The 25,135-nt window shown below is 41.7% G+C and overlaps 2 protein-coding genes and 1 non-coding gene across 5 annotated transcripts; 2 read left to right on the top strand and 1 right to left on the bottom strand.

The window, feature by feature from the left end:
- The first annotated feature begins 4,531 nt into the window (after nt 1-4,531).
- ano8a (anoctamin 8a) lies at nt 4,532-21,449 on the top strand. Of its 3 annotated transcripts, none has more exons than XM_069684525.1 (18): nt 4,532-4,806; nt 8,299-8,409; nt 10,407-10,539; nt 12,206-12,344; nt 12,507-12,603; nt 13,350-13,466; nt 13,626-13,753; nt 14,084-14,245; nt 15,192-15,344; nt 15,683-15,809; nt 16,029-16,084; nt 16,186-16,260; nt 17,470-17,964; nt 18,289-18,429; nt 18,529-18,720; nt 18,814-18,945; nt 19,242-19,352; nt 20,145-21,449. In XM_069684525.1, exons 1-18 carry the CDS (start codon nt 4,614-4,616, stop codon nt 20,805-20,807), a joined length of 3,225 nt encoding a protein of 1,074 aa, XP_069540626.1. In that variant the 5' UTR covers nt 4,532-4,613; the 3' UTR covers nt 20,808-21,449. The 3 variants fall into 3 exon arrangements, with proteins under 3 accessions (XP_069540626.1, XP_069540625.1, XP_069540627.1); XM_069684524.1 differs by having other exon boundaries at nt 18,253-18,429; XM_069684526.1 differs by lacking the exon at nt 19,242-19,352.
- On the top strand, nt 14,743-14,815 carry trnak-cuu (transfer RNA lysine (anticodon CUU)). Its single transcript has one exon. It is a non-coding gene; the product is annotated as a tRNA-Lys (tRNA).
- Nucleotides 21,329-24,693, bottom strand: LOC138611425 (DET1- and DDB1-associated protein 1-like). The gene is made up of 5 exons (XM_069684527.1): nt 24,382-24,693; nt 24,042-24,122; nt 23,859-23,910; nt 23,481-23,542; nt 21,329-23,361 (listed from the first exon to the last, which is right to left on the bottom strand). Exons 1-5 carry the CDS (start codon nt 24,388-24,390, stop codon nt 23,257-23,259), a joined length of 309 nt encoding a protein of 102 aa, XP_069540628.1. The 5' UTR covers nt 24,391-24,693; the 3' UTR covers nt 21,329-23,256.
- Nucleotides 24,694-25,135: the final 442 nt, after the last annotated feature.

Genomic DNA, 25,135 nt, shown 5'->3' with positions numbered 1-25,135 from the left:
GCTTCAGCTTCACCTGTACATTTTATGTGAAAAATGTCTTAATATGTAAAGTTACTAACTTATCAATGTAGTAAAAAGTAGGCTAATATATCTCCCTTTGAATTCTTGCTGAGTAGAAGCAGGAAGTTCCATAAAATGAAGAATTCAAAAGTGTACTTTTCCACCACTGAGTGCCTCCCTTCTCCAAACTCCCTTTAACTTACCTCCCCCTCCTCAAATGTTGTATCAATAACATTTTTTTATCCAGTTTAGTAAACTGGGTTTTCATTTACTCTTGTAAATTTGTTCTAGCACAATCCTAGCACATAATAATACTGTACAACAGGGAAGTGTAACAATAAGTGGCATAGTAAACTTTTTCCTATTTACACTACTCTAAACAACAATACATTTAATGTTTAAATCTCATTGTGATTCATTAATTATTCATTTTAAATATTGCTGGTTAAGGCTATAAAACCAAAGCCACCCATTGTCCAGAAAGTCCGACCTGATATCGGGGTTAAACCAGCTGCCCTGGGATCAGGGCCTGTGGAATCCAGGGTGTAGTGACGAGAGAGAGGAAGAGAGAGGGAGAGATTTTGCCAATCAAGTTTGTGGCCGGCAGTATATGTGAAACTGAAACTGAGGAAAAGGAACACTCACATTTTCACTTACTGGTCGGCACCTGACACTTTTTCACTTCCACCAGCCTGTCGACGTCAGGAACTAGTTTCTGAGCGGTGGCGATTTTCATTATGTCCCTCAGATGTCCGTGCGTCAGCCGACTGCGCAGTTTGGACTTCATCCCTCACGTTAATACCTGCTCGCATACATATGTTGTCCCAAACATACAGACTACCTTTGATGCAAATGCTGTCTTTGATTGTTCAAATGATCAGATGAAGTTTCATACTTGAACGTTGCTCTACACTGCAGTTTGATCAGCTCCATTCGGAGTTCCTCTCTCACGTGCGTAATCCCTCTCCAGCTGAGTGAAGACAGTTAATCGACTTTTAAACTCGGCTATGAGCCCCAACAGTGTGTTCCTGTACGTGTCCATACTTTGGTAATCCACAGGTACAGATTTTAGACAGGAGAAGTGGGCTGGGTTGTGCTGGGACAGCTGCGTCTGCCACAGAGCACATTTCATTTGGAAAGCACGAGCGCTGTCGGAGTACTCTGTGACGAGTTTGTTGCGGCCCTGCATGTTAACATTCATCACATTCAAATGTTCTGTAATGTCCACTGAAAAAGCAAGACCCGTTACCCTGTCTGGCTTATCTTACTCTGCCACTTGTTTTCCTCTCTGTGCCATGAATTGAGTGATCTCTGTGCGTAATTGAAAGAAGCGTCTGAGCACCGCTCCTCGGCTCAACCAGCGGACCTCAGTGTGAGGGCAGCTCATGCCTAATATCTTGATCAGATAAATGAAATTCAAATTATCTGTATATATATCTATAAAAATCTCTCTATAAAAACATAAATAGGCATATATATATATATATATATATATATATATATTATACATATATATATATATATATATTTTTTTTTTTTTTTCTTCCCCTTCCCCAAAATGTTTCGCGGGCCTGATGAGACCTCCTGGCGGGCCGCATCTGGCCCGCGGGCCGTATCTTTGACACCCCTGGTGTACAGTGTCCTGTTGATCTGTGTCATTGATTCTCCATCACATACACTAACTGAGCTTTACTGTTACTACACCAAAGGCAGGGACCTAGAGAATATTACTGATCCACTAGGAAAGACTAACAGCCACTGCACTTATTATTATCCACTTATTCTCACAATGAGTTATATAAAAATGAACATATTGTTTAAAGGTACCTCTTCATTTTGAGTTAAACAAAGTAAAACCAGAAGAATTTAGCTCTATGGAGAACCCAGGTCTCTCAGAGAGCCAGTGTCGCAATACAACTACTGCCATGCTTTCAGTTTGTTTAACTATTATAACACAAATTACTATCTTTCTTTCTTTTCTTTCTTTAAGTGTCTTTTTTCATTAGCTCTTATCCTACTTTTAAGAGAGCGTGATTAGTTTCGGTTTTGTGTCCTGAACGTTGACCTTTAAGCTCAAACCTCTCTGTGTCCTAGCACATCCTGAGGAGTGGTACCTTTTTTCCCGTTAAACCATTGTTTTAAGGAGCACATTTTTAACCTTTCGGTGTACATCAAATTTTGTGAGATGTAAAACAAAAAGAAACGAAAAGAATTTAAGTGCGATGGATCAAAACAAGTAGTATGTTGCAGCAACCTGACCCTTCCCTGCTGGTGTTAAACTGCCTAGTGTCTCCATCTAGTGTTCAAAGACGTGTATTTCCAAACAGAAATAGGAGGGAAGTTAATGAGTTATGACTGGGTTAAATTTCTATGTTAGACAAGCTGAATTTGTTGGTTAATAATATAATCAGTTGCTGTTGAAGCAGAATTCAGTCCCAGTGATCTACAGTCCAGTCTTCTGTCGTCACTGCTAACAGGGCTCAAAGCAAAGAAGCAGCCTCTACAAACGGGCAGAGCTGAGGGAGAATTTAAAGTGTCAGTGTTGATTTGACAGCGAGCACCTGTGACAGGCCGACAGCAGAGCCTTTGGTTGGCGGCCAAGCAGAAGGCGTGAATGAGTAATTCATCCCAAGAAATCAAATTACCGTCTCCCTGGTCCTGTTAGAGAAAACATTTACACATCATTTTTTATTTGTTTTGTTGGTGGAAAATGAGACATGCTGAATTAAAAACAGAACCATATGGTGTTATGATTACCCTCTCAATAAGCTCTCCAAGCTGTTTATCTTTCAAACAGTTTTTAAGATGCCGTTATGGGGAAATGGCCGCCTGACAATCATAGATTATGTATAAGAAGTGGATGTAGCCAACATCACCCACTGGTTTGTACAGTGTTGAAGCCTCTTTTGTCTGTCACCATCTTGTTTCTTTTGGAGGGTGGAAGCATGGTACGCTTCTTCGCCCTAAAGCTACCTTGCCTTATCTTCTATGTTGCTGTAAATAGAACAATAATTAAAAAAACAAAACATGATGCTTTATTGAAAAACACTTGAAACTAAAAAGAGACATGAGAAGTTGGGCCATTTTCTGCTACACTTCTGTACAGTATGGCCTCTTGCAACCAGTGCAGTGGCCCCCTGCTGGTCATTAGAAAGAATGCAGGTTTAAGACACCATTCATTGGCTTTCCTTTTTTGTAAATCCAAGAGGGTACATCCACTTGTTAAATACAGTCTATGCAGACAATGCATGTCTATAGGGATTGTTGACATAGTAGGCAGATTTATTTAGAGATCAAATTGTCTGATATTTACATCAATCTTTGTCCTGTGCTCTGAAATGAAATGTAAACAGTTTATGGGAGCAATGACTCTGACTTTCAAGGTGGATGAGAAAATAGCATTATGTGCTACTGAAGTTTATTACATGAATTATGAGTTTGAAGATCTACATTCAAGACTGGATTACCAACCAGGAAACACCCAGATGCCCCATAATCCCAGAAAGCTGTACCTCACTTCATGTAAATTTGGTAGTTACACATTTCTTAGATAATTAGCCAACCAGAGCACATTATGAGTTGTTTTTAATTAATAGTTTGGCAGCTTCTTTAATAGGCTATTGTTATACATTTTACGTCAAGAGTTACACAAGAAGATTGATGCCTCTCTGTTTATGTTGAATTTGAAGCTCCAGTCAGCAGCCAGTTAGCTAGCTTAGTTTAGCACACTGACTGTAAACAGGGCAAAGCTAGCATGGCTTAGTGGAACAAAGTCTACCACTAGCCTACAATCTTGTTTGTAAAATCTATACACAGACTAAAGTATAAAAATAACAACTTGTGTGTTTTGGTTTTATGCGGGGTTTAACAGAGCAACTCTGTGGTCGGGTGCAGTTACTTCCTGGAGTTTCCGCTGGTTCCATGACAACCTCCTGTTTAGTTTTAACAGTCAGTTTTTTTTTATTTTTTAACAGATTTACAAGGTATACGATGTTAACTTGTGAGCTATATAAGTGCTGGTGGCTTTGGGCAGAGTCGGGCTAGCTGTTTCTCCTGTCTCCTATCTCCAGGTTGTAGAGTTCGTCTAGAACTAACCAGACAACCTACAGGAATTTGAGACACTATGGAAGTTACTTCGTAGGAAAGGCAACATAAACCATACAAATATATGAAAATATAGACCAATAAATATCAATTTTAGCAAAATAAAACGTAACAGACAAAGTCTGCTTTCAAACACTGTTAGAGTCGCATAGAAGCTAGAAAATGTGTATGTATACTGCATCTCACTCATTACACTGATTAATCCTGATCAATATAATCGAATGCATGGTCGATTGACCGACCTGCATCTCTGCATATACAGCTATATATTATGTCACTGTTGGTATAGCTGCAGCCTGTGCGGTGTTCCCCTCCACTCTGTCGTCACTCAGTCACGACTGGTGTGCGTAACGTGTAGAAGCCATGATCATGTTTCTCCTCCTCCTCCTCCTCCACCTCACCTATCAGATACACTGAGGGCTTTCCCTTTTACATGCATCAGCCATGCAATAAAAACAGTACTTCGTGCAGCCCCACCATCCCCACCACACACACATACACGCACCAGCATGCAGGCGGCGGGCACCGGAGCAGCTGATACCGACGCTGCTGTAAACAGTAGCAGCAGCAGCAGCACCGCAGACGTCGACGACAGCGACGGGGCAGGGGAGAGGATGGAGAGGACGGTGCCAATCGAGCAGCAGGACAGAACCAACAACCAGCAGCAGCAGCAAACGTCCTTATCACCGTCCGGAGTGCTCGGTGAGTGACAGGAAAACGGTGTAAAATGATGTACAGTCTGTGTCCTGCGTGTGCACGAGGAAGCATTTTGAGTTCATTTGCAAAAAGAAAAAAACATACAGGATGGGGATAAAAGAGATTAGGCTACTGTGCATGGATATGGTGCAGTCATTATCGGCTAGATAGACTTCACTGAATGACTCACAGGATATTAAAGAGGTCAATCATCTGTGATTGGGGTTTCATTTAGTGCGTCTTTTCATTGTGCGCATTCTGATTCACACAGGCCCGGGAAGAGACGGCTGTAGTCCGGCTGTAGAGGTCCACAGGTGCATGCAGGAGTCGTGTGCATGTCCTGACGGGCTCTGCTACACTAGACTTTAAAGTGAGCAAAGACTGTGTTGCAGGATCCGACGTCAGCTTCCTCATAGGTGTTGGAGACTTGAGCATTTTTACAGGAGAGATGTCTCAGTGGTGAGTAAGGAAATAACCAGTGTTATGGTTAGTCTTGGTGAGGATGTTAAGGATAATTAAGCATCAGTAGGATTATCCGTGGTGTTCTCCAGGCCCCCAGTTTATCTCTGGGCCACTGAGTTGTTGAGTTTTAGGCTCATCCAGCAAAGAGGAGAGTCAAACACATGTTTGGTCATCTGGATATGATGGATATGACCATAAAACCTAAAATAGTCTTAGCCTGAAATGTCACTGCAGTTATGGCTTGATTTGCCTCTTGGCTTAAAGCAAACGCATTAAACCTGTTGGAGAAAATCTTGACCACATTGAAATGGATCAGTACAGGCGATATAGGCTCACAAAATATAAAAAATGACCTTTAAACATTCAGTCAGCCAGCAGTGCTAAACAAGTCTGATGTTATCTTGAAAGATTAGACTTCTAGTCCCTGTTCTACATCTGTTTCAACAGTATTAGTGTGATAATAGGCCTGGCAAGAGTAATTAAGACGAGCATTAGAGAATGAATGAGGATTTTGCTGATGACCACGTCACTTTAAGGTTGCGAAAGATTACAAAACATCCTCAGCGGTTGTTCAAGAGCACACTGGGTAATTCCCAGGATGCAGGTGAATGTTGACAATAATGCTGAGAGTGAATTTGATCAGCAAGAGATTCATAATGTCATGTATCTATAGATGTTATTTTTTGCCTGGCTCAACTAAAGGCCTTTTTAATTACGTATTTAGAATTAGAGTCAGGTTTGAAAAAGCGAAAAACATTTCCTATATCAGACCTGTGGAGCGAGGATGTAGATTTGTTAACAATGCACCTTTTAATCTATGAAAGATGTTTGTTTTTTGAATAAACACAATGTTGCATTTAACATTTTTTTATGCAGTTTGACTCGACTTATATCTGTCTGCTCAGCCAGAATAAACGCTGGTTATGAAGCAGACTGAAATTAATTCTGATGTCTCTCTATGAGCTACAAAAGCAAATCAGACCATCAGCGACAAGTGAGATTATTTCTATGTAGTTATTTTTAATGCCTGAAACTGCTGGCAAGGGGTAGGTGTCAGACCAAGCAAGTAACTGCACGCTGCCTTTGCTTACATTTTCCAGGGCAGAAATTTAAAGTGAGTGCTACATATGACTGTTAAAGAAAGCAGGATGAGATTTCTGTTCAAAACCACCACCTAAGCATGTTCAGGACAAAATCAGCAAAGAGATAAGAGGTAGGGGGGTGCCAAAATCAACACAAACCAAAAGTTCCTCACAGGAGCTTTTCAAGGCCGGATTTTGCCCATGGGCCACCAATTGAAAAAGCCTTATATAATATATATGACAAAATCAATATGGTTAATATATACAGTATATCTAAACCTACTTATACCCCAGATCAATGTTTATTGTTTATTTATGGCTAAACATAAGTCAAGCTAAATAAATTATGCAGCATTTCTGTAATACGACAACTATCTTTAGAAAAATCACATGATGCAATCACAGTAGTAGACGATCAGTTTATGGCCCACATATAGCTCATGTTATCAAGCTTTAAGGAAGGTGTTTATGGTGCTCGCCAACTGTTTGAAGACGCAAGAATAAATACAAGTCTAGTAAATGGTCTGTACTTATAGAATGCTTTTCTAGTCTTGTGAGCACTCAAAGCTGCTTTTACACGACATGTCGCATTCACACACTGATGGCAGAGGCTGCTACGTGAAGTACCAAACTGTCAAATCAGTCATCACATTCACACACTGATGGCTATGCCACCGGGAGCAATTTGGGGTTCTGTGTCTTACCCAAGGACACTTGGACATGTAGACTGTAGCAGTCAGGGATCAACAACCGACTCTACCACTGAGCCACAGCTGCCTAGTGTACATACAGCATACTGTAGTTCTTCAGTGTACAGTAGCTCTACTGCAGAAGGTCATTAAGCTGCCTCATACAGAGCAATGTTGCCGTGAACAGATAAATCACCACATCTACATCTACAGGTCTAGTGGCCTTAATGAGCAGTTATGTCAGTGAGAAACATAGAGATGATTCAGAAACATGCAGCACATGAACGACAAGAAAGCACTCAGTGCCTGTGACAGAGCGGGGGTTATGTCATTATGTCACACACACACACTATGTCATATAGACACAAGCAACCACACAATCAAACTCATTTAAGCCTTTAGAATTGCTCAGTGATTTATGCATGTCATCAAATTGTAATAAAAATGGATAAACGCCCTCATCAGCAGTGCTGCTCTGCTGCACATGGAACAACATCCTGCAGCATTGTTTCCTTTTATAAGTGCAGTCTATTACATTTGTTTATCAGTCACTGAGTCGGCATGCTGGTCTAAAACAACAGAGAGGTGACAGCAGCAGTGTCAGCTCTTAATAAGAGGAGTATGACGTGCTGAAGGTTGTGATAATGCCGCTGCGCAGCATGTGAAGACCTGATCTTGAACACGTACTTAGAGGTTATCACAATAAGATTCAGTGAACAACAAAGTCTGCGGGCTGTCAGGGGCCGTTGTTCCTGCGTCAGACAGAGAGTGTGACTTCAAAGTGAGAACCAACGTGTGAAAGAAGAAGAGTAAAACTGATGACCTCAGATCTTACACTGTATTGTGTGTGATAACACTACTTACAGTTAACGCCTGTTGCTCTGCCTTCATCTAATGCTTTTAGACGCAGACTTGAAAAACGAGTTTTCTGCTGCCTGTTTGCTCAACGCTCCGTTTAGAGATCATCTGTTTGTTTAGAGCTCATTGAATTTGCTCGGAGTCATGTGACCAGTCAACCTTCACGCTGGCTGAACAATTGTTCTGGATATTTCTGTTTTTTTTGTCTCAGTGACAGAGCAAAAAAACAGGGAAGGACAGAGAATATGCGAGAGAAATAAGACCAGCAGAGTGTGACTAATGACTAACCCCGTCATCTGTGTCCTTCATCACCAGCTGCTTGTCCATCTTTCTCTCTGTCCGAGGCCTCATTTTAACTTTATTAACCTCAGTTTGACTCACCCCGCTGCTCTTTTGTGTCCTTTTAGATAAACTGTTTGGGAAGCGTCTCCTGCAGGCCAGACACTACATTATGTCCCGGAAGTCGTGGCTGAAGATGGTGCCCACTGAAAACTGTGATATCCTGATGACATTCCCAGGTACAGTGAGCTCCACTCCAGCCCGTCCTCCCTGTGACGAATCCCCTACTGTACAGAGAACAGTGCATCCTCATCTAATGTGTTTGGTGGTCAGCCAGCCACTCAGACGCATGAGTGAGACTTTAAATGGTCTCTAGGGACGAATAAATCCAGTCCATTTACTGTGCCTGTATCTAAACACCAGCCTGTCCTGCAGTGTCTTTTAGGGAGCTGCAGTTGTCGCATTAAAAATTGAAATAGAAGCATCTGAATTTACAGTTGCAGTTTGACTCAGACAGGTAAACTACATAAACACATATAAAGTACCAAACACATCCTGCGTATTAAGTTGCATGCAAACACACAACTATAATGGCCTTTATTTACAGGAGCTGGATATGCTGTCGCTTATGTGACAGCTTTTAAGATAAGATAAGATAATCCTTTATTGATCCTCAGGGGGGAAATTCGGGTGTTGCAGCAGCACTTTACCATCAATGCTGCAGACTTTCCTACAAGCTGTACACTGTGTGTCCTGTTTCGTCTAACGTCGCTGCTGCTGTTCCTCCTCTGGGATGCAGAGTCTTGGTTTGGCGTATTTTATCAGGGTTTTTGGAGACAGTTCCTCTTGTAATAGCAATGCATATTTTATGAAATAGCTTAACGTACTTTAAAACAATTGTTTCAACTTATTCTGCAACTCCCACACATTTCACAGCCAAACTTTTACCATTTTATAACTTCTTACGGTGTGCAGACATCTTAAAATCAAGCCTTTATTAGCTGTCCATCACCATATGGCAGTCAACATATAGCCTGAGTGACAGAATGAATTAAGCACTATCACATGAGAGGGAGTGATGTACTGAAAATCCTCACAGCTGTGATTCGGCGGCAGACAATCACAACCGTGCTGATATTCAGTATAACATCACGACCTCCACTGTGACATTGCTTTTATACAACAGTTACACAAGCAGCACATAGTACTAAAAAATAATAATCAACAGATTATTTCTGCTCCATCAACTCAACTAGTTCCAAAACTTAACTGAAACTGGACTTTTGTTGCCAAGCAACCCAAATATTCTCCTGCTCTCTGTGTCTCCAGGTTACCACAGATCAGCTGTTTGTTATCGTGTACATTTATCTGTTTGTTTTAATCTATCCAGTGAAATAAGAGTCTGCTGTGTGATTCAGAGGTACCAGCTTGATTAATGTAGACATACACGGCCTGCTGTAATGTTGAGTGATACACAGAGTGAAAAGTCCCAGTGCTGTTGTTCTCTATATCAGCACTCATGGAACGCCTCTTATCCAATCAGATTACTTGGTCTGAACAAACTGTTGTATAATAGTGAGTAGTAACCAGTTATATATCGTCGCTATGGGGCAGAAACACTGTATCTCCATATTTCATTATTTTATATTTTTTCCATAATTTAATGCTATTGGTCACTCTTTACGTCTTAAAGAAATAGATTTTTTTTTTAAATCCTGTAAAATTGTGCTTTTTGGAGATACGAGGTTTCCACCCGACAGCAACGATACGCTTATTGACAGGCCTCTTACAATACATACCTAACATATGCCGCTAACTAACATTTGGCCTATGTATGACTTGTGTTTTTTACAATTTTGAATTAACAAGAAGAAACGTAAGTGATTTAAAACCTGCCGTTCATTGTGTCAGGTGTCAAACTGTCCCATTCGTGTTCAAATAAAGATTAAGATATGAAGGTAAAACTGCTACTGCGACGTGCTGTTATCAGTCAGAGTTATAGCCCGTCTTCTCAGCCTATATACCATTGTTAGTGATGGTATATGTAGACAGGGATTTAATGGTAGTGACCTTTTATTGTCACCCCCTCCCCACTGCTTCTTTGCCCTTCTGTCAGCACAGTGACAAATGGGCTCAGTCCAGCCTCTTAATGCACCAAGCTGTATGTAAATTGAGCTGTCTAAGTGATTAAAGTCTGCCACCAAGAACAAACTAAAACAACTTTTCCTCCCTGCAGACACCATCGACGACCACACTCTGCTGTGGCTCCTGAACCAGATTCGTGTTGGAATCCCACAGGTCAGCATGCAGGTTCGACAGCACAAACACGCCCAGACGCACGCCTTCTTCATCACGACGACATTCGAGAAGTAAGACTCTGAAACTAACACTCTGACTGTATGTGTGTGTGTGTGTGTGTGTGTGTGTGTGTGTGTGTGTGTTCTGAGTGTGTGGGTGGCTTGTGTCTTTGTTTTAACTGTTCTGAGTGAGAACATTTTGGCTCCTCACTTTTCAAGCAGCCGTTGATTTGCTGTGCTGGTTCCTTTATTTCTTGACTGAGGATGGAATAGCAGTGAGGCCTGAGGCTGCTAATAGTTATTCCTCTTGGTTTATGGTAACCACCAAATAATGATCAAATGTATTTACCCAACGTAATGTTGTAAGTCTGCAGAAGACTTTAGATGTCTAAATTGTAAAAAACGAAATTTGATGTCAAAGATAGGGAAGAAGGTATGAAGGCTTTATGTCAGTAAGCATGTGTTTATTGTATGCATGTATATCTGCATGCTTACGAACATCTCTGCAGCACAGCAGGTAAAGGTAATACAGAGAGTGAGAACACCTGTTGTGTAGTTTGTTATAGATGCTCTAGTTTTAAACCTATTGAAAAAGTTGTAGAAGAAGTTTGACATTTCTGGAGGTATCATAATGCAGTTGATGAGAAAATGGTTCAAATTCTAATGTTTTTGCAATAATCGTGATGTTAGCACTACATTTGTTGATTGGCTTAGCGTAGCATAAAGAGTGGAAGTGCGGGATGTTAAACCTTGTTTATCTTATTTCCAGTCCAAATGTATTTCTGAAGCACATTTAAAAAACAACAAAAGTTGACCAAAGTGCTGTACAATCAACATAAATAAAACACTTTAAAGAGCCAATTTAAAGACAAAAGGACAATAAAATTGTAAAAAGCGTTAAGAACAATAGGAAATAAAAAGTAATAAAGATGTGATTTAACAGCAGGCAGTGTGGGGGACAGCCGAACATGTTGCTTTGCAAAGGCTTGGGCTGTGTTCAAAATGCCATACTACACTAGCAGTACGTACTGATTTGGCCAAAATATAGTATTTCGTATGCAAACAAAAACAAAATTTACAGTATGCCAAAAAAATACTTACCTACTGTATCCCACAATGCAAAGCGCTGAAACATCACAATGGCAGTTGAAATGGCAGACGGCAGCAGAAGAGCAGAAAGGGGTTTGTTTACTTCTGCTTTCCAAAACCCAGAAACTGGCGCCTGGCGTTGCATACTGCAAAATACATTGAACAGCTCCGTACTACGTACTACCGCGGAACACAGCATGTAGTATATAGTATCCGATTTTGAACACAGCATGTCACCCCTGAGCTGCAACTTTGACCTTGGCACAGCCAGAAGCAACTGGTCTGTAGATCTGAGAGTCCTTGATGAAAGATTGGAGCTAGCCCATTTAACGATGTATAAGTTCATGATGAAAAGTGCACAGGGAGCCAGAGAAGGGGAGCCAGAATAGGGGTGATGTTCTCACGTTTACGATTTGTACAACATTAGAAAACAACATATCTCGGCCTTACTGTTTTGAAACTATTCCTTGAAGAGCAAAATGTAAAATCCAAGCTGACAGTTATCAGTTACAGTTGTGTGTGCGTGAGTTTGTTTTGTGTACCCTCATTGCACTTAATCCACCAAACATCTGCGGTCCAGCCTCCATCAGTTTTAGTATTTGTGCTGCATCATATTTAATCCCGCTGCTCATTTGGTCCTCGACCTCAGTTTACTGCGCGGAGCGGAGCAGATGGGCATGTACAAGGCCGTAAAACCGCAGTTTGGAGGCGGGATGCGGCGCTTCTCCTGCGAGGAGGACAACATCTATGAGAACATAGAGAGTGAGCTGTGCTTCTTTACCTCTCAGGTGAGAGGGTGTGGTTAATATCATACACACTGTTAGTTTGGGTCTGTTGTTAAATATTCTTTTGGTCTGTGTTTTGCAGTCGTATTTCAGTTAAAAGTAAATACATTTCTCTTGTTATGAGCTATTTCTTCTTTTTCTTCCCATATCTGTGGTGGTGTTCAGGAGCGTCAGAGCATCATAAAGTACTGGCTGGACAATCTGCGAGCCAAACAAGGGGAGGTGCTTCACAACATTCACTTCCTGGAGGGACAGCCAATCAGTACGCAGACATCAATTATGACCCTTTTTTCTCTTTTTCATCCTTATCTTAAAGACATCACAACTTCAGTTAACATTACATTTATACAATTATAATCAGATTAACTTTTCTGCTGTTGGTGGGAAGCTGCATCTCTAAGGCCCCGTGTCCACATAGCGCCTTTTTCTGGCAGGAAAGTGCTGGCAGGGCGCTGGGGAGCGCTGGGATGAAGCGCTTGTGCAGTGAGAGAAAAAACGTTGCACACAGGTTTTGTTTCTATGACAACAATAAGTTTCACTTACTACAAAGCTAACACTAAGCTTACAACGCATGGGGAGATAAAAGCACACTTACCAGCAATATTTAGTGCCGATCTGCTCCCACAAATAGACCTTTCGGTCTCTATCTAGCTCCAGGTAGACCGAAACGGCCAAAACAAGTCGCTCCTCCATGTTTGGTGGTAACCATGGTGACGAGTGGTGCCCAATCTGATTGGTTGCCTGAAAAAAGCGGCAGTGACGACACCAGCGCCTTTCTGAGATTTTCAACTCGAAGCGCTCCGAGTAGCCGCACAATAAAGGCAGAGCGCTCTGACAAAAGACTCGCCGCGCTTTTTCTCTAGGCGGCTGCATACGCTCTGTCGTCATCAGGAACAATTGAGAAAAGATGCTGGCGCTCAGAAAAAGGCGCTTTGTGGACACGGGGCATTAGTGTCCAGATATCTTCTTAGATACTTTGTGTATGTTTTACATGTGTGTCTTCTTTAGTACCGGAGCTGGTAGCTCGAGGTGTGATCCATCAGATGTTTCCTCTCCATGAGCAGAGGATCCTCAACCAGCTGATGACATCGTGGGTCCAGGCTGTGTGTGAGAGGCAGCCTCTGGGTACGAAAGATAAACATTTTATTTTAAAGAGAATTTGGCAGGAAAGTAAAAAGTTGACTTTTCATACCAAGTGTCCTTCACTAATCCTATAAAACATTGTGAGCTGAGACATGATGATTCTTCTTCTCTAGGTTGTTTACAATATTATCTGCTTTTTAGATGATATCTGCGACTACTTTGGGGTAAAGATCGGCATGTATTTTGCCTGGCTGGGCTTCTACACTAACTCCATGCTTTACCCTGCTGTCATCGGCTTCCTGCTCTGGATACTCGCAGAGGCCGACCAGGTACACAAAACCTTTTTCTTTAACAGAATATGCCTCTTAAAACGACTGTCACAATATTCTGCTCTGATGTCGCTTTGTTTGTTCTGTCATCCACAATTTTCTTTTATGCCAGGGATGTCAGGATCTAACAGAGATGTTGATGTCTAATTTGTTGCCTGTCCTGATTTATGTGATGTCCTTTGTGTGTTTTGTAAAAGATAAGAGAGAGGGTTTTACAACAAGCTGAAGCAGCACAGCACCTACACAAGAAAACATTCATTAATGGTGTTGCAGCATGACAGAATCATAAAATGTTCTCAAGTATCTTTTGATTCTCTCTCTCGCTCGCAGACCAGTCAGGATATTTGCTGTGTTGTTTTCGCCCTCTTCAACGTGGTGTGGGCGACGTTGTTTCTGGAGCGCTGGAAGAGGCGGGAGGCAGAGCTGGCCTACAGGTGGGGCACCTTGGACACCCCCGCAGAGTCCTTGGAGGAGCCTAGACCACAGTTCAGGGTAAGGAGTGTTACTAAATCTCTGCACGCATGGATAAAGAGCCGCATTGTTTTGTTGTGGGTGTACAAAGCCTTTTATTCACTTCCTGCTGCATTTGCTCGGCCTGACCGCCAAACATTCACCTGCACTTGTACGTAGACTTCCTTAAAAGCTTCGCACTTCAACAGAAACATTATGTATCATAAATGTATTTCAGTCTCACTCTCAGGTGAAGCTTCCCTGTCTTTCTGGTTTTATCAGTGAGCAATTGCGCAACCCCGCAGTGACTGAATACGCACACAATACCAGGAAACGCGGTCATGTTTACAGGAGTAGCGTGTCTTCACTCACCGCATGTTCTCAGAGGGAAGGGAAGAGGGGGTGGTAGGGAGGCCTCTCTCCCACCCTACCCCCCACCTCTTGCCCACCTCCTGTTGAGCTGAGTGAATAGAAGTTTTTAGGGAGGGGGGCCAGAGGGGACAAGTTTGAAAGCAACACATGGGAGAAAGAGTAATCAGGCCCGGCTAGCTCAGTCGGTAGAGCATGAGACTCTTAATCTCAGGGTCGTGGGTTCGAGCCCCACGTTGGGCGCAAATGTTTTGTGGAGGGAATTCTGGCAACAGGAATGTGATTACCCACCACGTATAGGGAATAGGGAATATGCTATGCCACAAAATGGGAATGTTCAGTCTGAATTCATGGCTGTTGGTGTAGAAAGTTCAGCTTTAAAACTCTGATCAAGATTAAAATTTTACCTCAAAATACAAATCGGCATTTCATTGTTAAATGTTTTTCACAATTATAGCTGCGTTTTGTCTGCCAAAACAGCTGCCTTTGTCTGAACAAAAAGCAGCTATTTTGGAGCACAAACATTTCTAGTCTGTCATCTAAATAACATGATTGCAATTGTGATTTTGAATAGAGTCTCTAATACTTTTCCTGCCTGTGTTTTTCTCTTTGTCTGCAGGGAGTGAAGCGCTGCAGTCCCATAACAGGCTGCGAGGAGTTCTACTACCCGCCCTGGAAGAGAGCTGTGTTCAGATGGCTGGTCAGCCTGCCCATCTGCCTCCTCTGCCTCTGCTTTGTCTTCCTCGCCATGCTCCTGTGCCTGGAACTGCAGGTCTGATTTCATAACACAGCATGCAAGTTTAATGAAGAGAGCTGATATTATCTGGGGCAGATATATACAAATAGAGATTTTAAACCAGCTCTTACTGAAAACGGCATTAAAACACAACAGTTAAATAACAGCAAGGCAGAAGGAGCTACATCACAGCTCAGAAAAACTCAACATCCATAACTACCGTCTAGTTCGAACACATGTAAGTAAAGACATTCAGATATACCTCTTCTCATTTTATTACATAGCCCTTTATAAATAGCTGTGGGATTTGGGCGAGCAGATTTGAATGAATAGGACTGATTAAATATTTATCAGGCCTCTAATGCACCTTACAGGAAGTGGTGATGGAGATTCAGGAGCTACCTGGTATCACAAGATTCATTCCTAAGATACTTCTGGCCCTTACTGTGACAGTATGTGACGAAGTGTATAAGAAGATTGCCTACTGGCTCAATGACATGGGTAAGTGACACTAAATATACACTTAAAGAAATTACATCTAAATGCTTCTGATTGTAATTTAGGTTGATTGTGTTTATTTTTATGCTACCTAAGTACTCATAAAGAAAGCCCCTGTCCTTAATCTATTGGAGATCAGTGAGGCACTTAAATAAAAAACCTTTTACTGTCATTCAGATGCACTTTGATAAATGCTCCTCTTGTATTTATTTCTTTATCCAGAGAACTACAGACTTCAGAGTGCCTATGAGAATAATCTCATCATCAAGATGGTTTTTGTGAGTCACGCTTCCTCCTCTGTTTTGGGGAAGAGCAGAGACAATCCTCTGATCGAATGTTTGACTTCCTGTAACGTTTGCTTCCTGTCATTGTTTCACAGTTTGAATTCATCAATTCTTACCTAAGCCTTTTCTACATTGGATTCTACCTCAAGGACATGGAGCGACTCAAGGAGGTGACAACAACCACTGGCAGTATCACAAGCACCAAATACAAAATGTTGGTCTTAAAGTGACAGTAGCTTTTGCTATAAATTGGCAACAGACTTTTTCCCCTTAGTAACAGTTACTGCGTCAGCCTGTCAAGCTTTCAATTCCCACAAGGCACATACACAGCCAACAATGATAATGTTGACACTTTAACGCTCAAAATCCTTTGTAATTACAAAACAATGGTTCCTTGATTTCTAAATTAGGGGGACAAAAGGAGGCTTCTCATTTCTAGCTAGCAACTGTCACTTTCAGTCTCTAGTGTTTTTTAGTCGACTCGTTTGAAAAATAAAATCTTGTAAAGAGGTTTTTAATACACACTTTATGGCAACAGATATAGCTAAAAGTCAGCAGCCTCACCAGTTAATGAATGTTAAAGAACCCTTGCTCTTTTATAGCAGCGTAAAGCTTGTTTGTTAGCTCTTGAAGAGCTAGCTGGTTTAACTCGGTATAGCTACTTAGCTAACATACTTGTCTGGTAATTTAAACAGTATTTTGATTTTAATTTTATAGGAGAAAATACTTTTTAGATAAGGATTTTACTGATGTGTTAAGCAAGCTCAGTTCTGTCTTGACAAGCCTTGGCTGAAGCAGAACAGAGCTGCTAACACCAAACTAAACACATCAATTAGCATCCAGGACCAGCTACACAATAACTTTATATTAGCCTACACTGTAGGCCTACATAATGCTAGCCATGTACGTTACGAAACCTGTAACAAACTAACGTAGTTAACATTTCATTGGCTAATGATGTCCTCCTTCGCTTTGTAACGCTCTGCTATCACAGTAGGTAAAATAGTCTTTAAATGCACATTAAAGCTCTTTTTACAGCCCCAATAATGAAAGTTGAACTAACTAGCCTAGGCTAACGGTCATAGCAGAAGTAATGCTTTAGCAGCAAAACCATGTTTTTATTTAAGAAAGGGGGATTGTTTAACTGATTATGGATCCACATTTCATTTATTGGAGGTAAAATGTTAAGTTACATTGTCTGTGTTTAATGTTGGGTGGTGTCAGATTCTTGGATCATGGCAGGAAGTAAACTGGTATTTTTGCACTCAGTCAGACTGATTATCTACATCAGACCTATTTGTTTGAAACCCTTTTGGAAAGTGTTCATGAGTCTTTTCTTGAACTCAGCACAGTAACAGATGTTGTGCTTCTCCTCACAGATGCTAGCCACTCTACTGATCTTCCGCCAGTTCTTACAGAACATCAAAGAGGTCCTCCAGCCTTATCTATACGAGCAGAACAAGCTGGGCGTCTTCACCCCCAAGGTGCTGTGGGAGCTCCTCCAAGCCATCATACTCAAATACGGTCGTCTGGCTCTGGGAAAGGCCCAGGCCTCAATGGCCTATTCCTTCCTTGGTCCCAGAGGAATCCCCGTCAGTCACACAGCTAATGGAAACCCAGAGCCGAGGAGACGAGGGGATCTGAAAGCCGGATTCAGGCTGTCGGAGGAAGAGTGGGACATGAGTGACAGCAATCTGAAGCAGCGTAAAGTCAGCTTCACGGAGAAGGTCGACTACCAGGACGTGGCGGCAGAAACGCAGCCGGTGTTTGACAGCTTCCTGGAGGACAGTCCCACGCTGGTGGAGGAGGGGATGGATCCATCTAGCATTTTTGACAGCTGTGACGAGGACAGTGATTGTGAATCGCTGAGTCAAGTATGTGGTCTGTTTCCTATTATGAATTATCATCTCATTTATTTGCTTTGTTGTGCTGTATCATTTCCACTGAAGGAGAGCAGTTATGCACACATCACGTGGGTGCAGGACAATCAGAACAGCATCAACAACAAAAGGCAAACCTGCACACCTGCTCCATTGCCACAAATATACGTTAATTATAACAACATTTCGATACCACTTGGGTTTTGGGTCCTAGGAATTCGAGTTTAAGATGTCTTCGATTGCACTAGAGAAAGTATTGTAGTCTAATTCTTACCTAAGCAGGAGACCAAGGAGCATGCCACTGTGTCCTCTCCAAAGGAATCTGACTCTCTCTGTCAGAGAAGAAAGAACGTCGGTGAGGGGAAAGAGGAGAAGAAGTCGTGGATCGATCCACCAGAAGAACCCAAAACTGTCACACTGAGCCAGGCTGAGATTGAGAGCTGTATGCAGACGTACGAGGTGAAGACATTTTCCTGAACTATTCTGCATCATACAAAATGGTCTATAAACAAAGTTACATCATAATTCCCGTGAAAATATGTTCCATGCTCCCAACAGGACACGCTCCAGGACTACCAGGAAATGTTCATTCAGTTCGGGTACGTCGTCCTCTTCTCCTCCGCGTTTCCCCTGGCGGCCATGTGCGCTCTTATCAACAACATCATCGAGATCCGCAGCGACGCGCTGAAGCTCTGCACCGGCCTGCAGAGACCCTTTGGACAGAGGGTGGAGAACATCGGACAATGGCAGGTCAGTGTGTTTTATTGTGGAAAATGTCAGCGGTGGCTTCCAGGCTGCATCGTACACAGTCTGAATGTCTCAATCTCTTTATTTCAACATCAGACTGCAATGGAAGCCATGGGCTTGATCGCCATTATAGTAAACTGTTACCTGATTGGTCAGTGTGGCCAGCTGCAGCGTCTGTTCCCCTGGTTGAGTCCTGAGATGACCATCATCTCCATCGTCTTACTGGAGGTATGAAGTGTAGTGTGAGCGGTAACTGCAGGTTTGTAGTGTTTTGTAGTTTTAATAGAAGAATAGCACTTTTATTCCCCATATGGCTGTTTTTTAATTATAGAAAAGAAGTAAAATTGTGCATGGCCTGCTATTTGTTGTGAATTTGTAACCTTCAAAATCATTTATATTGATTAACACAAAACCTCACAAGAGTTTTTGATATGTGTATGAGATGTGTAAAAAAGCAGGAAGTTGTTGTGCCTCAATGTGACCGTGTGTTGAGCCTGTCCCTCTGTGGTCTCGGTGGTTTTCAGCACTTTGCAATCCTCCTAAAGTACATCATCCATGTGGCCATCCCTGATATCCCTGGCTGGGTAGCAGAAGAGATGGCCAAGCTAGAGTACCGACGAAGGGAAGCTTTCAAGGTATAGTTGTATCATAGCTTGAAAGACCTTCGGCCAACGCAAGGTTTGCTGCTGGCTGCACTTTGTGCAATTTATATCATATTTCTGCATATGTATCCCTTTGTGTCCCCTGGTTTATTAGTGTGTATTGTCTAAACGTGTAAAGCAGTGAAACCCTTTTCTGACTGCCCAAAAGAAATAACTGTATGTGTTTGATTAAGTTTGTCTGTAGTGTTCAATAACTTCAGTGGCCGGTGTCTCAGTGGTGTCTTTAGTTAAGTTTGATTAAAGGCTGTTTTGATGCCAGTATACGATACCGATACTGGTTTACCAATACCAGTATTAGTATCAGTATCGGCCTAAAATCAGGTATTGGGTATTGACAGGTATGCAAGTCAGTGCGTCGATCTGATACCACACCTTCCCCAGAAAAGTCAACGAAACAGCAATAGTGCCCTGCTAGCTGAGAGTGTAATGTTAGGCAAAGCTACCAAACTGTTAGCAATCCATTACTTTCCAACTATTACATGTATATTATTTTTATCACAGTGGTATCAGAAGTGTACTCAGTGTTGGACTCTAAGTCTAGGTATTGGAATGAAAGAAAAATAATATTTGAACATCTCTAAAGGAAGTTATTTTCAGTAAACACGCTGATCTGAACAGTTCAACCTTGTATTTTGTAGGACTGCTTCCTCACATTAATTTATATACTTCCTTATCCAGTGTTCTCCCCTCTCTCTCTGTTTCGTTGTCTTTTGCCGTCTCTCTCCTCCTCTTTGTCAATGTTTTAACACACGCCCCCCCATTTAGAAGCACGAGCAGCAGGCCCAGCAGCACTTCCAACAGCAGCTCAGACGCCGACGTGAAGAAGAAGAGCTCCAGCGTCAGGCTGAGCTGCAGGCTGAAGCCCGCCAGGAGAGCGACTACCACAAGTCAGACTCCCAGCACCAGCACCACCATGACAAAACAACAGGGGGCAAGCCGGGAGACAAGCCTAAGAGACCCAGCTCTCTGCTGGGAAACAACAACGTGATGAAGCTGAAACAGATCATCCCTCTGCAGGGGAAGTTTTCCTCCGGCACATCGCGCTCACCGGCTCAGTCCCCCACGGGAGGGGAGGCAAAGCTGCCGGGATTTCTGAAGTTCTTAAAGTCGCCTGAGGTGAAAAAGGAGCCGGCTGTGGCAGCTGGAGCAACACCAGGGTCGACAGTGGCTTCCTCAGCTCCCCCTTGTGGCCAGGAGAGATCACAGTCCCCCAACAGGACATTCAGTCCCGGGAAGCTGTTCAGTTTCAGCAAATCAGAGGGGACTGTGGTGTGTGTGAACGGGACACAAACAGTGAGCCAGCCTGTTAACGCTCAGCCCAACAGAGCTGACTTAAACACAACGCAGGAGGAGCTGCCCTCTAACGAGTCAGAGAGAGGAGAATCAAGACAATTGACTGACGTGGAAAACTCTGGCTCTAAGAGTTAATAACTATTTAACAATACCAATGTAATAATATGAACTGAGAGCAATGTAAACAGACAGTGATACACCTGTACTGTAGGAGAAGACGTTAGTCACACGGACCACATGTAGTGTAAGGGAGCGGTAGACTTTCACTATTGATGCAACTTACTCGGCACAAAGTATTCGACTGTATCTATTAACACTTGATTATCCAGCTTCCATGTATAAATATGTACAGTACGTGTTACTCTGTGAGGTGGGGATTGAATAACCTTCATATAAGGAGAAAATACTGCATGACTGCCTGGTTTCTAACAGCACCCGAACAGATTACATCGATGTGAAGGATCTGTTTATAAAAAGCCAAGCCCTGAGCATCAGCGACGTGAACAGCAGATCCCCATCCTCACTCTGATGCCTGTATTGAACGCATGTTGCGTCATGTGCATGCATTACACGTCCATCACGTCTTTTCAGTTGTGAAGCACTTTTAAAGCCATTGTATTCTTCTGCAATAGGTCAGATTATATTCACTGTGACCATAAAAAAATATTCTATTTTTATTAACTTTGATTTTCTATGAATTATTTTACTACATAAATTAGTGAATGTACTTAATATAATGCAAATTAACATCACTTGAATAAACGTCCATCAAGAGAAGCATTCACTGATTTGTTACAGAGAACTGGGCGACCATGTGGCACAGAATACGGCATGTTTGTTCACTCAATATTTTAAATAACACTAAAAAAGTAGCTGCTTACTGGGTTACAGGCTTTACTGTATGTCACAGTGCAATCTATACAAGAACACGATCTTAATGTTACATTTATACAATAAACTCAAAGCAAAGCATTGAACAAGAAACACATTCAAAACTTAACCAGGTGATGGAAAACAAACCATATAACAAAGTTAGTTAGCCCACTCTTCTACGAAAGGCCGGGAACATAAAACACTGCATGTTTGTGGCTTAAATCTTAACTGAGAAAATTAAAGTGAATATTTTGTGTAAATCTACACGAAAAGCCAAACTCAACATTTACTCTGTAAGCTCTGAAAACCAATCTGTGAATAAGTAAAAATGTACATCAATGGACTGAACTGTCAATGGTGCCAAACGTTACAGGAAATGTCTCAAACACACTGTGCAACGTGATGTTTCTTAAAAGGTGCAAAGCAAATCAGTTTGGGACGATTTGATTTGAATTCTTCGAGAGTGAAAGAACAAATTGGCTCAACAAAGTGAACAACACAGCTGACTACTTGGGGAACAAAAACATCTGAGTCGTTCTCTTGTTACCTGATAAAAGGGTTAGAACAATCACAATTTACACACAGTACATAAAAGACTTGAGAGCATCATGATAAGCTTAACCCGCTTAAGCAGCAAACAAACACTGTGTTCAGAAACCCTGCTGTCAAAACACTCGTCCTTTAACCAGCCTTGTGAATGGCACGTTTATAACAAGGACTGACAGCAGTCACATCAGGTCAGCTGATCGCCTGTAGTCATCACCCTTTCAATCAAATATTGCGCTAACCCTGCACTCACAAATAAAGTGGTGATTTCACACTGATAAGCATCAAACATAATGGCCACAACATCTGAAGGTAGCGCTGAACATAAACAGGTAACATCCTCTGGTATACGACTGTATCGGCTTGAAGGTGTCCTGATTAAGGGGCATGCTAATAACCACCTCGACACAGTGGTTCTTCTTCACCTGAAACGATGTAAAACCAGGGGGCACCATGCTTTTTCCACTTAAGGCAACAAATCACAACATTTCCTTCCTTTCAGTCCATAACAAACCCCGAATGGATAATTAAATTTAAGCAACAAAACACTTTGTTTTCAGCTACTGCAACAACAGTAATCACATAAAAGATGAACTCAAATAAATGTTAAAGCACCAGTGTCATTACGGCTTCAAAATAAAAATTCCTACTGGAGCACGAGCCACAAACGATGGTCACTTAATCACATATACAGACTCAACATAAAAACATGCATATCTCAAAGATGATATGAATAACGACAGCTGTAAACCCTTAAGGAGCTGCAGAGAAGCAACAAATTTACTCCTTGCATATTTAAAAAAAAAACCTGTGTGAGCCAAAGTGAAAGAATATCAGAGGGGTGGAGGATTAAGGAGGTAGACGCCTGTTATTTTACTAAAATCTGAGGCAGAAGTTTCTTGGAGGAAAAGAAAATACTGGTTGAAAGTCGTAAATAAAGTGAGGGAAAGCGTTTTTTTTTGGTTAAAGAGGAATCTGAAGTCAAATACAGACATTAAGACCAGTGTTTTTTGGGATATGTGTCATGTCGGTGTGGTCTGAAATGTGTCGATCCTTGTGTGCTTCAGTGTCAAAGCCTGGGTTTGCAGACGTTTTCCTGCATCTGTGTGTGCATGTTCTTTGTACAGGTCAGTCTCTGCTGGATGTGCATCGACAGCACAGCAATCTATGAATTCTCATTCAGCTCCAGACAGTCTGTTCTGGCGATTTTCCGTGGCGGCGCCGTGTTCTCCCCTTCTGGTTGCTCCTGCTCTCGCTTTTTTGCTGCATTCTGATCAAGTAAGAAAGGAACACATTTAACAAACAATGAAGAAGACATATAGAGTCTTAAATGATTAAATTAGCTTCAACTTTCTCCTCCATTACAACAACAATCATTAAAACCTTCACCTTTTTGTCCCATTGTTGATGAAGATACCGCAGAAGGATGTTTGTCTTCTCTGTGACTATGACTGAGGAGAGACAACACAGACAATGATTATGTCATAGGAAACAAAAGGGTCAAAAGGTATGGAAAAGTAAAAATGCAATTCTGATCTTCTTATGGAGAATTTAAACGTGATAAACATGTTAAAAGATAACTACATGGAAATGTCAACAAATTTAAGGCTGAAACTGAGACCAATACGAAGCTCTAAGCAAAAGAAAACAAAAAAGATTTAATGTTTGCTTGAGGTATACTCTTTTCCTGGATTATGTGCAAAACTATTACATCAGTTTTGAAAGAAAGTGAGCTGATGTGTTAATATTTCAAAGATCAATGCTCACTCTGCTCTGATGGATATTCTCGGGTTGGAAGATACACAGATGGTCGACGGTTCTGAAACAATATTGAAATCCACATGAGTCTACACAGAGTACCACAAAGTAGTACCATATGAACCTAAATAAAAACGTGGCCTTAGAACATGATGTTATTTCTGCATTTTAAGGACAAAGAAGGTAACTTACTGATGCTTTACATACAGAGTCTGCATGGAACCTGCTGAAGTTATTTTTGTTGTAGACAGGTAGTCCCTTCAGGAATTCTCCCTGAGAAGAGAAAAGAAAGATATGAATAGAAACACTTCCCCGAGCTTCCCACATAAAGTCCTGAATGGCAACGTTAAATATGCAATGCGACATAAATGGAAAGCAGAAGACTCCTCGTTAAATTCAACTAGATAACGTGGCAGCAATTTTATGAGTGTATTTACGCTGCTTCCTGTCCGTCGAAGCCAATAACGACGAATTACTTTACCACTACTCCAATACATAGACGACTTAATAAAGAACACAGTTCATTACGTACCTTCTCCATGTCTCTCCGAGTATCACTCTTCCTTTGAGAACTAGCTAGATAAACACGCCGAGAGTGAGAACGAGCAGATGCTCCTGTTTTAGCTAGCTAGCCACTAAGCCTTGTTGTCTTTGTCGTAGCCAAGACACCGGTTTGTTTATCCGCTCGACAGCTTCTTACGACCTCTATAAAACATAAACTACGTACAACTTTGGCCTTATGTCATCTCGACTCTGTAAATCAGCTAAAATCTTGCCCTCAAGTATATATATTAAAACGAAAACCAAAACTGAAAGTCCTTTGTAAGCTAACTTGCTACTAGCTCACAACTCCATTTTTGTTGTTCGTCTGTTCGGGGGCGGTTACCTCCTGAGATCCCACGTACCTGATTGGTTGAACAGAGGTGGCTGGGTGACGAGAGAGGAAATCCAATGCGTTGATTTGCTAAAAAATGATTATGTAACAGGCCGATCCCCCAATACAAGAAGGCATGTGGGATGAAAACAACACGCATACTTTCAGCATTATGTCCTTCTCAATGTACAGTATGTCTAAATGTAATGACTTATTACTAAACAGGTGGTTCACTCAAGTATTTCTAATCTATATGTCGGTGTATATGTTGGTTTTAAGTGTTCATTCACAATGAACACTTACTAACTGGAGTAGACTGGTATATGTAGAACTGTATTATCTACATTTGCCTTTACACACATGCTGAAATAGTGACTTTAATTATGTAATGGTTAAATCTGTGACTTAGCTG

The sequence above is a fragment of the Semicossyphus pulcher genome, unplaced genomic scaffold (genome assembly GCF_022749685.1).
Source record: "Semicossyphus pulcher isolate SPU_LCO1_2020_fin unplaced genomic scaffold, fSemPul1.0.p SCAF_7, whole genome shotgun sequence".
Taxonomy (NCBI): domain Eukaryota; kingdom Metazoa; phylum Chordata; class Actinopteri; order Labriformes; family Labridae; genus Semicossyphus; species Semicossyphus pulcher.
Note: the sequence above shows the minus strand (reverse complement) of the source record. Positions and strands in the feature narration are given on the sequence as shown.